Source organism: Sciurus carolinensis, chromosome 8 (assembly GCF_902686445.1).
Source record: "Sciurus carolinensis chromosome 8, mSciCar1.2, whole genome shotgun sequence".
Taxonomy (NCBI): domain Eukaryota; kingdom Metazoa; phylum Chordata; class Mammalia; order Rodentia; family Sciuridae; genus Sciurus; species Sciurus carolinensis.
Window position 1 is genome coordinate 140,614,388 of NC_062220.1, and position 14,405 is coordinate 140,628,792.

Genomic DNA, 14,405 nt, shown 5'->3' on the forward strand with positions numbered 1-14,405 from the left:
CCCCGGGTGAGGCCTTGGTCCCAGCTTTGACACTGTTGGGACAGTGGAGCCTCTAAGGGATGTGACTGGTAGAAGGAGAAGGTCCCTGGGGGCCCTCGCAGGGGACATTGGGACCTGGCCCTTCCCCAGCTGCTAGGAGGGGACAGACCTGCTCCACCACATGGTCTCTGTCTCCCTGTTCTGCCTGACCCCACGCCCCAGAATGACAGCCAGGTCACCGTGCACTGCAGCCTCCAAAGCTGTGAGCCAAGAGCAGCCTTTCCTCCTTTAACTAGATCTGTCTCAGGCGTCTTGTCACAGCAACAGACAGCAGACACGCGTGACACTCAGCAATGCCTCCTCCCAGTGACATCTCTGTCCCCACTACCAGAGCCTGCAGAGGTGCATCCTGCCATGGCTTTGAGGGCTTTGCAGAAGGGACTCATTTGAGGATCCTGAGCTGGGGTGTCCCTGAGTCACCCAGCTGGACCACTGTCATCAGCAGCCTCCCTGGAGAGACAGAGAGGGGGTCAGAGGGCAGGAGCTGCGAGCCGCTGGCTGTGACCAGTGAGAAGAGGCCGTGGACGAGACGGGTAGCTTCTGGAAAATGCAGAGGGGAAGGGGTGGGCGCTCTTCAGCCCCTGCAGGGAGCAGAGCTCGGCCGGCCCTCGGCCCTGACTGCTCAGCCCAGCAGATGGGAAGACTGCTGCTTCTCTACCCAGGGGCAGGAGGGAACCAGCGGGCCAGCAGGGCGTCCCCCAGTGGGCCTCTCCTGGGAAGGTACAGTGGAGCTCATGTGCCTGGGCATGGGGTCCCGGGCCTCCGGAGGGCCCTGAGCTAAGCTGGACTCCAGGAAATGCCAGTCCCTGCAGAGAGCAGCCCTTCCAGGTTGCCGACCCTGCTGGTACATGCCCCGCCCTGCGCCGGCCAAGGCACTGCCCGCTGCGCCAGGTCTGAGGTTCTGGTGTCCACCTCCCTCTTGGAGCAGCGAGGCTCCTTGCCCTGGACAGGGGTCTGCTGGAGGAGCTCGCGAGGGTGACGGGCTTCTCCTGGAGACAGGGAGCACCCCTTCCCCGGGGCCCAGGCCCGGGTCTAAATTACACGTCTTTCAAAGGGAGCTTCACTGAGACGGATCCACAAACTGTACAGCGGAATTTCAGCAAGGGATAGTTGGGGTTTGTCCGGAGGAGGTGTTGAAGTCAAATAACCCACTTGTCAAGGTGCCTTGTTTCAAGGAAAAGGCACCAGTGGGCCCCATTTAAGGAGAGAGAGAGATAGAGAGAGAGAGGTGGGGGAGCCCATGTAGGGGAGGGAAGAGGTTCGGGCCTCTGTGTTTCAAGGGAGCTGCTGCGGGTCTTGGAAGGTAAGCCCAGCCCCGCTTCTCCATGTGGCACTGGGGGAGAAGCAGGCTGCGCTTGGCCGGTGACCGATGCCGCTGTGGGCGTGGAGGGTTGTCTGCCGCAGAGCAGGCAGGGACTTTGGAAGAGTCGCCGCCCTCCTTTGCAGATTTCCGTTCTCTTGGCGGGGGTGGGGGCCTCTCCCAACGTGCTTGCTCCCCAGATGCACATCCCCCACTCCCAGGCTGTCAGAGCCGCTGGCTATAACTTGTCAACCTCCTCGTTGAAACGGTGACGGTAACATCGACAGGAAGGACAAGGTCTCCCTGTGGCCAAGTTTGCTGAGAGCTCTGTTGCTGTTACTGAGGAGTTTGTGATTCTCGTTATAGATGCAGATTCCGAGGCTCAGAAGCTTAAGGTATTGGCGGGTGGAGAGAGTCCTCCGTTCCGGGACAGGGCTTCACTACTTGTGGGCTGGGCTGTCTGACTTCAGGAATGTTCACTGCAATGCTTCGCTTCTTCCTGGGCTGGAGAAAATGTTGGCTAAAACCACATTCCTTCCTAATTAGGCAGCTCTGACGAGCTACGTCCTTCTGTGGGGGTGATTGGAGCAGGGTCCCTCAAGCTGGGCACCCTGGACCCTTTGCCTGCGCCATTCTGCGTGGCGGGGCTGCTCTGTGGGACCACCTGGCCTTGCCCCTCCTTCCATCTACAGCAGCATCTCCAGACATTGCCGGCTGTCACCTGAGGACCAGATCACCCTTCTTTGAGAATCAGTGACTGATGGCCTTTCTGGAAGTCCTCTCCCTGAGCCGTTCCACTCTGGTCCTGGGCTCCGACTCCAGGACGTTTCCATCTCGTCCAGACACAGAGGAAGCAGGACCTGGTAGGCACCCTCGCCCAAAGACGTCCTTAGCTGGCTCCGTCTCCGGAGAAACATCACGGAATGTGCTTACATGTCCTGGTGGCAGGTGTCAATTACTGGGCATGGCCTCCTGCTGCCGTCCAGTGACGTGGCAAACACAAGGTGCTCAAGGCTGCTGCCCAGGTAATGCAGCTGCTGTTTACCATTAACTGTTTATAAGTAGAAGGAGCATACTTCACCAAAGAAGTAGTGCCACAGGCACACGGGCCGGGGACATCGTCCTCTGCTGTGTCATCAAGTGCAGTGTGCCGGCCATCATTGCCGTGCTCGGGTGTATCCACAGGCAGGGCAGCAGCTCGGTCCCCCAGCCTCTCTACAGAGGCATGAGTCTTGCCTTGGACTGTGACATCATGATGGCCGCAGTGTCAGCAAGCAACAGGACTTTCCAGCTCCGCTTCAGTCTTGCAGGACCATCCCCACACACAGCCCACCGCTGACTGTCCAAAGCCACGAGCCACTGTGACTATTTACCAAGGGCAGCCCTGCTCACACCATCCACAGCAAACTCTGGGTCCACCCTCCTGGCTGGCGGCCGCCCTTTCCCCACGGCCAGCTCCTCAGATTCCCTCTGCGCACCTGCCACACGGCCCCCATCCTGGGGTCCTCACCCGTCCCATTCCACGCCACTGCCTAGCGCTGCTCATCCTTCACTCCGGCCCAGAGAGCATGGCGTCCAGGGAGTCCACCTGCCTGCTCAGGCAGGGCCTTTGGCTGGTGGTCGTTTCCCACGTGCTGTTCTCCTGGCACTGAGTGGCAGGGCCATCTTCCCTGTCCACTATCTCAGAATCTCAAAAACTCAATTTCCGGCAGCGGCTGGGTAGTGGAGTCCTCTGATGAACAACCGGCGGGGACACAATATCCCTGACGCCGACGGGCAAGTGCAGATAAAGGAAATGGATTCACAGGGCGGGAGGCCCGGAGGGAACATGCCTTCGCCAGAGGCCTGGGGAGAGGCCCGCCATCCACGCTCCCAGCGCTCAGCCTCGGCCTCCAGGAGCCAGCTCTGGGCTTTGCCACGGGCGACTCAGACCATAAACCCCCCAATTGTCCTGTCTTCGGGGGACGTTGGTGGGAGCAGGTGGACCAGAGCACAGGAAGGAGCTGGGGCTCAGTGTCTTCAGCTGTGGGCGGTTTCCCTGCGGTCGGGAGAGGAGGTTCAGGAACGTGTACCCCAGAGCTGGCCATCAGCCCTGCTCCCTCCGTCTGCTGGGCTTGTGCTTCCTATCACCCGGATGTGTCCAGGTGGCACACGGTGGGAACCGAAGGGGCTGGGCACAGGCCGGGGTTGGGGTAGCCTGTCTCCAGTTGGTCTCCAGACACCATCTGAAGCGACCCCCTTCCTGATTCTGCCTGAATTATTCTACAAAGAGCGGGTGCCGCTTGGGACTTCCCACCCAACACTCGATGATCTTCCTGTTTAACCAGCGAATGTCAGGGAGAGGGCGGGCCTCTCTCGGCCAGCACACTGGAGCTCGTGACCTCACTTTTTTATTTTAAGTACCATCTTACCTTTTTAATTTTAAGATCGTAAGTTTTAAGAATTTTGTTCAAGTAAGCACTTCACGGGTGTTCATGCATCATTAATTTTAATTCTAATCAATAAAGTTGTCAACTATTAATCAACTTACTAATTGACAGTGCGTAAACGTCTGCCTGATGTCTTCAAGGGGAAGGGGTGTCCGGAGCTGGGACACCACCTCTGTCTCCTGGAGGAAGCCGGTGTACACAGGCTGTTGCAGGTGGTCGCAGCAGGAGCTGGCTCAGCGAGGTCTGCGTGGCCATCGGCAGCCCCGGGCAGTTCCTGCTGTGCTTTCACCGGCCAATAGAAACGAGCCTTCCCGTCTGCTGCAAGCTCTTGGGTTGAGCTTGGCTGACTTCTAGTGACAATAGACTGAAAGGCCGGGCAGGTCCTAGCGAAGGCCAGCTCTCCTCAGAACGCTTGAGGCTCTGCATGGAGCGGCTGCAGGCACTGCCCCTCACAGAAGGCGCCAGGGCCAGTCGCTCCAGCCCGTGACGTGCGCGAGGCAGGTCCCACCCGCAGACCTGTGGGGCCAACTCTTCTGCCTCACAGCCGGCTCCTCTCTGTGAAGAGGCTTCTTCCACCATCCCTCCTGCTTAAACTCTGCACCGCGGGTCAAAGCCACAGGTTCCTCAGGTATCCTGTTGGTGACAACTGTGCACACAGTAAGCAAGGCAGGAGGGACCATGATGAATAAAAGCATCCCCCTGCCCACGCAGGACGGCCAGTCCATCCGGGGAGATGGCTGTTCACCCAACACCCAGGCACCTGAAGACTGGATGCCACACCTGGTGCAGAGGCTCAGGAGGGTGGGGGGCTGGGAACCAGGACACACCAGTGAGGCCGAAGAGCAGCCTTCCGGCCCTGGAGGTGAGAAGCCCTGGGATACGGAGAAACCCACTCAGTGTTAAGCAGGAGCCCCTGGGTGTTCACGGGTCCCCCTGTTTAATGCTCACCAGGATCCAGGCTCTCGGGAAACACTTACGAGCAACTTCTCACAAACCTTCACCTACTGGGAGGCAGAAGGTGGAGAGATGGGCCTGTCGTTCAGGGGACAAGAGTCTCTGGCGCCGGAGAGCTGGGCATGGGTTCCACGCTCACGGTCTAGAAGGACTAGGGAAATACGCACCTTCTCCACTTTCCAGTCTGCTCCCCCATGAGAAGTGGCCCTGGTAGCACCTCCCTCACAGGAGGTTGTGAAGAGCTGACCGAAGTTCTGGGCTCGTCATCTTCATTCCCAAGGCATCTAAAATCATACCCCGAGCATGGCGGACTCTTGACAGTCCAAGAGCTGGAGGCTGAGATCATGTGACAGGCTCCTGGGACCAGGGCTCCCGTTCTGGGCTGGGCTGGGCGAGGAGGCTGGAGGCTGGGCTCTCTCACTCCTCTGATTGGCTGCGGGCTGGCTGGTGTGGGGAGACCTGGGCTGCCTACTCTCCTCCGCGTGACCTCTCAGCCTCCTGCAGGCCCTCCTCGCCTTGTTCCTTTTGGAGGTGCCACAAACCTCCAGGAGACAGAGGGTGGGAGTGTCCAGTGCCCCTGGAAACGTGGGCTCAGCACGGGCACCGCCACCATATTCTGTTGGCTGAAGCAATTCCCAAGCCAGACCCAGTTCCAGAGATGGTGAGACAATAGGCCCCCCCGCTTGACGGTCACACACAGGCGTGGACACAGGAAGAGACGGAGCCACTGCATAGCCAAGCAGCCACAGCTACTACTACTGCCCTGTGCACCCGGATCTGTCTGCCTCTGCGTCTGCCCTTCTGTGGAAACGAGGCTGCAGAAACTGAGCGCTTGCCCAGGATCACACGGCAGGTGAGTAGCATCGAGCCTGGATCTGACTGTGGCCAGACTCTGTGTCCTTGGCCACTGTCCCAGACCCCACCCCTTCCTCACCACATCTTGGCTCAAGGTAACTCTCACAGCCCAGAAGAATTCAGAACTACATTCAGCAGGAGGATAGAAGCTGGACGCTTTCTACTCCACCCAAGGAAAAAGAATGGACGCAGCCCACGAGAGGAGCCAGCCACTCCACCCTCAGAGACTGGCCAGCATCTGCTCAAGAGCGGAAGGTTCACCATTTAGAATTTTTTTTTTTTTTTATCTTATTAGTTAAAAGAAAAAAGTAGAGGAAGGGCACCCTTGAGCTCTCAGGAGCAGGAAGAGTGAGGAATGAGGAACTTAGTGACAAGAGCTTCCCACGGCCACGCCCGACACCTGGGGCCTTCCGTCCTGTGCTCTGCCGCTTCAGGCAGCCTTGGCCACTCCCCTCCCCAACAAATGAGGCTCCAAATCTCTGCACTTCAAATTTTAAGAGCTTTTCTGGACAGAGATGAATACTTCGGAATGAAAGCATCAGATGTGGCTAGTAGCCCGCTGGATTTTACAAAATTCCCCCAGTTGCTTAGCTCGTCAGTGGATTCTCAAAGACGAGCTCCTGTGCTCTTTCTGGAAAGCCGTGCCTTGGCAGGGACTTTTGCGTGTCTTTCAAGCTGGTGCCGAAATGAGTGGTGAGATGGATGCTCTGGGCCATCCTGAAGGACAGAGGGAGGGGGCGAATGTGCCCTGGGTGCTGGCGACCTCAGGACAGGGCCGCTGGGCAGAGAGCCACCAGAGCAGCGTGGCTTTGAGGAGCCACCTGGACAACCCAAGTTCGTCTGGCTGCAGCACTAAAGGCAGCTTTGATGAGTCGCCAGTGTCTGTGGGAAAGGATTAGGGACGCATTCAGAGGACAGTGAGCAAGACTGCCCCAGATGCAGGAGCATGTCGGGCGGGGGCTGGAGGGAGGGCAGAGGGTTGGCTGGAAAGAGTTCTTGCTTCTCTCTCCATCACGTACCAAGCCTGGTGTGCATTTCCTGGGGCTTCGGAAGACCAAGGAGGTGGGCTTGCAAAGCTTGCGGTGCTCTGGGCTCTTGGGTCCTGGGTGTGTAGTGGTCCCCCGGAAGGTAGTTGAAAACCCATGGGGAGCTTAGCTGGCTTATTGCTGTTGTGGCTGGGATGGATGCAGAAGCACGGGCTGGAGGGGTGACAGGTGACACACAGGGTGCCTCTTGCTCCTCCCTGCCTCACTAGATGCTGATTTAACCTGTTGATGACATTTTATTTATGTATGTATGTATGTATTTATTGCTTGTATATTATTTATTTCACTAAGCATATTTTTTAAGTCTGAGACTTAAAAAAAAGTTGCAAGAAGAGTAAAATGAATTTCCCCATATGTTTTTCCCAGATCCCTCAAATAGGAATATTTTATCACATTAGCTTTCACACGAGTTGCTTTTCTCTGTCTCCCGAGTTATCTGAGAAGGGAGTATAGATACATCACTTTATTACTAAATATTTCCAACGATATGTCTGAAAAATAAAGATAGCCTTAGCCAGGAATGGGGGCATACATTAGTGATCAGAGAGATTCAGGAGGCTGAGGCAAGAGGACTGCAAGTTTGAGGCCAGCCTGGGCAACTTTGTGAGGCCCTGTCTCAAAATAAAATGCAAAGGGCTAGGGACGTGGCTCAGAGGTAAAGCACCCCTGGGTTCAGTCCCCAGAACCATAAAAAATAGTAAATTAAAAAGTAAAGGTAGCCTATTATATAATTATAATATAGTTATCAAAATGAGGAGAGTAACATCAATATGAGGTTAACTAGCTATTTTGGAAACTTACTGCAAATTTTGCCGCATGTCCTAAAATTTCTCTTCATAGGAAAAGAAAATGGTTCCATGTTACCTGGGTTTCACATCTCTGTAGACATTTCCCCACTCACCTCAAACAGGGCCTCCTGTCTCCTCGTTGCTCTTGCCCTGGACATTTTGATGAGAGAGGCCCATTATTTCAGATTGTGTCCCTCAGAACTTTCCTCACCATTGGTCGTAGATGGTGCGATTTTTAGCATGCAGTTTTATAGAAACACAGGGGCATTGATTGATTGACGCTGCCTTCTCCTGGGTGCGTGGCGGGGGAGCGAGATGTCTATTTCTCCCACCACTGGAGATGTTAAATCTGGGCCCTTGGTTAAAGTGCTTCCTGTCCTGTTTCTCCGTGAAACCTGTTGTTCCTTAGTGATTCAGTGAGCCACTCGGGGCTCCCCTCCTTGGAAGGGTCTGCAGGCCATGTGCCCATCCTCTCACTCATCAAACTTCCACCGAGTTTTAGCATCCATTTGCGATTCTTGCCTGACTCTGTCACTACTGTGAATTCTGTCACCAGTTTGGATTATGCCACAAGGAGAACCTTTTCCTCCAGCCTACCTTTATTTTATCAATAATGACTCAGGGTTCTTTCTTCATCGAGTGGTTAATTATCCTGTGCCATCAGTGTGTGTCTGGATGCTCAGATCATCTCAGATCTGCTCAGCAGGGCCCTTCTCGTGACAGGCTCCGCTTCGCTCTGAGGTGCCCTCTGCATTCAGAGGGAACTTTCTCATTGTTGGACATAGACCAGGTTCCAGGTTCTTCAGGTGCTGAGGGTCAGACATAGAGCCAAGAAGTTCTGCTTCTGGTTAGCAGAAATGGCACTTAGAGACCAGCGTCTGGGTGCTGGGGTGCTGGTGGCTACAGGGCTGCCAGTTGTTCTAGGCCTGCTCAGTGGACGGCCAGGAGGCGTGTGCACAGAGCTGAGCCTGCTGGTACTCCTAGACACAAGGAAACCTGGAGCACGCTCCACCTCCTGCCTCCTCCAGCACACCGCAGGCTTCCTCTGGCCCCTGCTTTTCTTTTCTTTCTTTTTTTTTAACCTCTTCCCTGACAGTGAGGCTGACTCCTGTGTTCTCAACGCATCTTGTTTGCTCAATCCCATGCCACACAGAAAGCAGCTTCAGAATGGCTACATGCGTTCTTCTGCCCAAAACAAATTTTCTAACTCTACAACAGCTCTTTGTTTTTCGCCTTGGGATATAGAATAAAAATGTGTGTTCAGCCTGCTGGGTTTGATCCTCCCCAGATTCTTCAGGGTGGTTTCTGTACTCCTTTGAAACAGAATTCAGTGTATCTGTTTCTGTCTGCAGTCATTTTAGGGCTTTTGTCCCTCCTTGCTGTTCTTATTAATATCATATGCAAAATGTCAAGGAGACTCCAGCATCAGAACCATGCAAGGAACTGCCTTGTCTGTCCCGCCCTTTCTCCCTGTCCTTAGTCCTCTTTCTTTCTGCGCTGTTCCCACCCAGCCCCTCTTGACAATCAATCTTGTGGGTGCTGCGTTTTCCCTTATTTCTGTTGTGTTACAGAAATAAGCAGACACGTATTTTATTACCCCCCTTCTTTATTACACAGAAGGCAGTACAGTGCCTTGCACTTGGCTTTTTCACTGAGCACAGTGTTCTGGAATTTCCTCCATAGTGGTTCCTGCAGACCTGTTCTGGAGCTCCCTGCACAGTAGTCCTTAGAGGCCGGGCTCCTCTTTCTGCAGTTGAAGTGCTGCATTGTGTGGATACGCCCAAGTTTATTCCGTATGTATTTTCCTACCTATGGATGTGTCGCTAAAGAATGTAACATAGTTACAAAACATGTTTCATTTGGAAACAATGTTGCCATGAAGGACCTTGTGCCCACCTCTTTTTAAATTGCCCTACTTGTGTCTTCAGGGTGGATTTCTAAGAGCAGCAAGGGTCAATGCGTCTGTCCTGCCTCTGCTGATTGCCTTCCGAAAGAGCGGACTCACTTTTCTGTCTCAGCAGTAAGGCACTAGAGTCTCTGCTGCCTCCGTGTGCCGTTATCTGCCAGTCTGATAGGGGAAATGTTCCTGGTTTGTAGTCTTAATTTGCATTTGCTGATTAAGTTATGTCGTTTTCATGTATGTAAGGGAGAGTTTAGTGTATTTTTGGTGAATTTTCTGTTTGCCCATTTCTCTCTCAATTTGTTGTTTTTCTTCAGATTAGGAATAGTAGCCCTTTGTCTATAATATATACACTGAAAATGATTTTCTCCCAATTTTTCAGGTTTCTTCTGCCTTTGTTTATGGCATTTTGATGCAAATATTTTTAAATGATATAGGCAAATTTAGCATTTACTAAATGCATTTGAATTTTGAGTTACAATTAGTAAACTTTTCCTACATGTAGAATATTGAGCAGTTCACTCATGTTTTATTTACCACTTACAAGATTTCATGTACTTTCATTCAAATCAGGGATACCTTTGAGGCCTATCCCTGTGTATACTAGGAGGTATAGATCTAACTTTATTTTTTTCTCGATGGCTACCCAGTGGTCCCAGCATCATTTATTAAAGCGTCTGTACTTGTATCCATATTTGAGATGATGCCGTTATTACACACTAAACTTCCTATGTCCTTGAACTTACTTATGAACTTTGTTCTAATCCATCGGGCTGTTTTCCTGTTCATGTCCCAGTGCCATTAAATACAACTTGATCTCATGCAAAGTAGCTCTCACAGGTGGTTGGCAGCTTTCTGCTGGGTTGAAGGTGAGATCACCACCCATCACTGACTCTCGCTGCTCAGGACTCTCCATTTGACTATTTCCACTCAACATGAGTGCATAATTTGTGGACCCTCTAGGGTCATTACTGGCTATTTCCAGAGAGAATATAACCATACTGGCCAAGTGGACGTCAGAGCTCTGGCCCTCATTTCTGAGTTGCTCACAGGCCTGGGAACCTCTAGGCAGCCTGGTAATGGTTCTTGTCTTCTTTTCTTTCTCTTCCCTCCTTCAGTGATAGAGGGTCACGGGGTCGCAGACAGCATTCCGAGATTCTCCTCCACGCCGCCTTACCTGCCTGTGAGCTACCGTATCCTCAGAGCGGAGAGCTCCTTCTTCCTGAAGGAGGCCAGCCAGGACCCGCTGGGCAACGGCAGCCTGCAGTCCCGGGCGGAGTCCTTCTTCATGTACAAAGCCAAGCAGCCCCCGGTGCTGAGCGCCAGCTGCGGGCCTTACTCTGCAGAGAAGGTTGTGCCTCTGGACTTCATGTCGACCTCAAATTTGTTAGGCCCAACCAATAAGTTTACTTTCGGCTGGAAACTGAAGGCCCACGTCCTGCGGGAGAAGATCTACCCGAGCCGGCCCAAGGTGCAGATCCTCTTCCACGTCGTGGGCAGAGACTGGGACGACCACAGGGCCGCGGAGAGGCTGCCCTGCCTGCGGGTCTTCGCCTTCCGGGAGACGCGGGAGGTGCGGGGCGGCTGCCGGCTGGGCGGGGACCTGGGGCTGTGCGTGGCCGAGCTGGAGCTCCCGGCCGGCTGGTTCAGCCCCCCGACGGCGGTGGGCCGGCGGAAGCCCCTGGAGCAGCCCGCGGGGAGCCCCGTGGAGCTCTACTACGCCGTGCAGCCGGGGGCCGAGCGCGTGGACTGCGCCTGGGGCGACGTCAGGAAGGGCAACGCCATTCGCCCAGGGAAGGGCGGCCTGCAGGAGGCCACCTCGCAGCTGCAGAGGATCGGTACCGTGGGCCTGTACCGCACCCAGGACAGCGCCCAGCTCCGCGAGCTGCACCTGGACACCAACGTGGTCATCTGGCTGCCCTCCCGGCCTGTCAAGCAGGGAGACGTGGTCACCGCCTATGTCACTCTCTCCAGCAACTCTACCGTAGATCGCTTCGTCCTGAGGTAGGTGCCACGTCGAGGGTGAGGTCGCACTCCATGCCTGGGACGGTGTTCAGGAAGAGAGCTCTGCTTTCTTTAGGGACCCTTCCACCCAAAGGTGGAAGCTGAGTCTCGCCCCTGCCCACAGGCACTCAATGGCTCTTCCTGCACTGTATCCCATGGGACAGATGGAGGGGACAGGGCAGAAAGGTATCCTTGTCCCATGGGACAGATGGAGGGGACAGGGCAGAAACGTATCCTGCGGGAGCAGGGGGTAACCAGCCTCCGGGCCTTGAGCTTACTCCAGGTGGAGAGGGATCCGAGTGTTTTCTCGGGCTTGGCTTTGCCTGTAGGTGTGCTGAGCTGCGGAGGCAGGCCGTGTGTCGAGCAGGCATGGGGCTGTGATCCTGGTTTGCCTGTGCAGGGACCTGGCTCGGGGTGATGCTCAGGGCTCTGGATTTGGTGGGGTTCCATGTTACTGGGGAGGGCCTGGGAAGCCTCCGTTCCCAGAGAGCTTAGCAGCACTTCAAGGAACACATCCAGCAGAAAACTGGGCACCAGGTGCTCTGAGCACAGACCAGGACTCCTGAACCAAAACAAGCACAGGGCAAGCCCGGGTGTTTTCCGGTTACTGGCTCAGCCCACCAGACTGCGCTCTGCTGGGGCCTCCCTTGGGTTGAGGAACACTTGCCTCCAGGGTGACCAACTCAGAGGAGAGGCCACACAGCAGATCCTCAGATACGGAGGGGAATTTCAGTCGGGACAAATGTATTTGTTTGAGACTTGTTTTAAAAATGAAGACTAACCAAAAAGGTTTTCTTTTTTCTCTGACACTTAAGGAAGACTTGGGTTATACTGCAGCTGTGTTTTGATCCTTTTTAGAATAAAATACTCACTTGTCAAATGAGTCATTTGGGAAAAGATTTGCCAAACAGAATGATGGCAGGGGATGGACTTCAGTTCCTTTTCCTTTGGTAATTTGTCTGCACGAGTGTTTCTTGTCAAAGTTCTGCTTTTGGTGTAAGTAGCGTTCACAGCTTTCAGGAAGCTCACAGGCCCTTCAGAGTCAAATGAGAGTCTGAAGTCTCTCTGAAATCTGCCTTGTCACCACCCTGTGACTTTTCATTTTTCTCCTTTATCTATCCATTCATCCCTCTGTCTATTGATCTAGCTATCTATCCATTCAGTCATCCCTCTATCCATCTATCTTTCCATCCATTCATCCCTTTATCCATTCATCTATCCATCCATCCATTCATCTGTCTATCCATTTGTCTATCCATTGATCTATCACCTCTCTATCCATTCATCTATCCATCTATCTATCCATCCACCTATCATCTCTCTCTCTCTATCATCTATCATCTGTCTATCTATTTATCTATCTATCTATCTATCTATCTATCTATCTATCCTTCTGTTTGTGGTGCCAGGGTGGGATTCCCGGCCTTGCACGTGCTCTGCCTCTGAGCCCCAGCGACTTCCTGCTGAGTTAGTTTTGTGGATCCTCATTTGCCAGTGTTTCTGGATGTGATGGAAGGTCTCTTGCAACATCTTTTCAGAGGCAGTATGGAATCAAACGCCTCTTCTGGGATTTAAGGCCTCACCGTACAGGAGATGCCTGTCACTTGCCTGTAAACCTCCCATGTTCAGCGAGGGGCCTGCCACAGCGTAGAGGTCTGGCCGCCAGTGCACTGGAGACTTCCTGAAGATGTCGCCACCTTGTGACTGGGCAGGCTGCCCAATGTTGGGTTTGCCTGCTCAGCCTAGGGTGGGGAGGGATGCCCACCTGGCAGCCTGAGTTTGGCTTAGAGTAAGTCTCCCTGCTTGGGTCTCAGATGGCACAAGGGTAAATGAAGTACCTCCAGACCCAGCTCTGGAACCCGGAGACAGGCCATGGGGAGCAAGGCACTGCTAAGGAGTGGTGACCCCACGGGACAGCTGGTGTCCTCACACGCCATCTTCAGGAGTGCACACTCTGGTGACCAGGGTGACCGCAAGTGGGGCCACCTGCATCCTTGGGTCAGCAGAAGGAAGGAGCTGTTGTTCATATTCGTCGCCACAAAGTCGGGCTCGGTGGTGGAGAACAGCAGCCTGCAGCTGGTGGGTCTCAGTCCTGGGCCTGTTTCTCCCACTGACAGTCCTGTGACTTGGCGAGTTGCCAACCTCCCCATGCCTCCGTTTCCTCATCTTAAAAATGGATCGAGCTCCAGGGCCTCCTGACAGAGCCTTGTGACAGTTCGATGGGCTAGTATTTGCTTCTGAGGTGCTTGTAACAGCATCTGGCACATAAAAATGTGGAATATGATTCTCCATCGAAGTTTGGATGAGCATGGGGTCTTATTTTAGCTGCCCAGGACACGTGCTTTGCCCTCCAGGCTGTGTCCACTCCCAGTGCCCCAGAGCCTTTCTGTGACGGGAGCGTACAGAGCTCAGAGGGTAACGATGTGGGGGACCCGGGACCTGGTCATACTGTGGGTGCTGCCCCGTGTCAGGGTAACGATGTGGGGGACCCAAGACCTGGTCACACTGCGGGTCCTACCCCGTGTCCTCAAGTGCAGCTGCCATGGTCCTCCCTCTGGATCTTTCCATCCACAGCCAGGGTCCTTGGGAGAGAGGTCAACCTCACCCATCCAAGTTAGGGAAGATGTTATGAGTCCTGACCCTGAACTTGAAGCCAAGTCCCCAAATGCTACCAAGCAGTTGTTCATTTGAAACTCCAAGCACGAAAGGCCCCCAAACACGTGTGCAGATAAAAGGGTTTGAGTCTCGGGCAGGTGGGAACTCCGTGGTGTTGGAAGACCCGTCTCAAAGTATCTGTTCTCATTCTGAAAATGGCCTCTCACAACTGAAAAAATGGACTTTATGGACGGTGTAGACTTTTTAAGGTCTGGCTTAATTGAACAGCACAAATGGTCCGTCTGAGGTTTGTCAAACGGAATTTCACTCTGCGTGAATCCCTTCCTCGTCTGCTTCCCTCCATCTCTCCTCCTGTCCCTCGCCTCCTCTCCACCTAACTCCCTCATTCTGCCAACATGCCAGAAGGTTCGTTTTTATTTATTTTTCCATTTTTAAAAATTATAAGCTTGTAAGAAATCGCAAACATGATGCAGT

General features: G+C 53.8%; 1 protein-coding gene across 1 annotated transcript in view; it reads left to right on the top strand.

Moving 5' to 3' along the window:
• Window positions 1-14,405, top strand: part of Tmem132c (transmembrane protein 132C) — a 263,247-nt gene that overhangs the window by 80,447 nt on the left and 168,395 nt on the right. Inside the window, 1 exon segment of the mRNA XM_047561338.1 lies at window positions 10,430-11,315. Within this exon segment, the coding sequence (XP_047417294.1) occupies window positions 10,430-11,315 (886 nt within the window).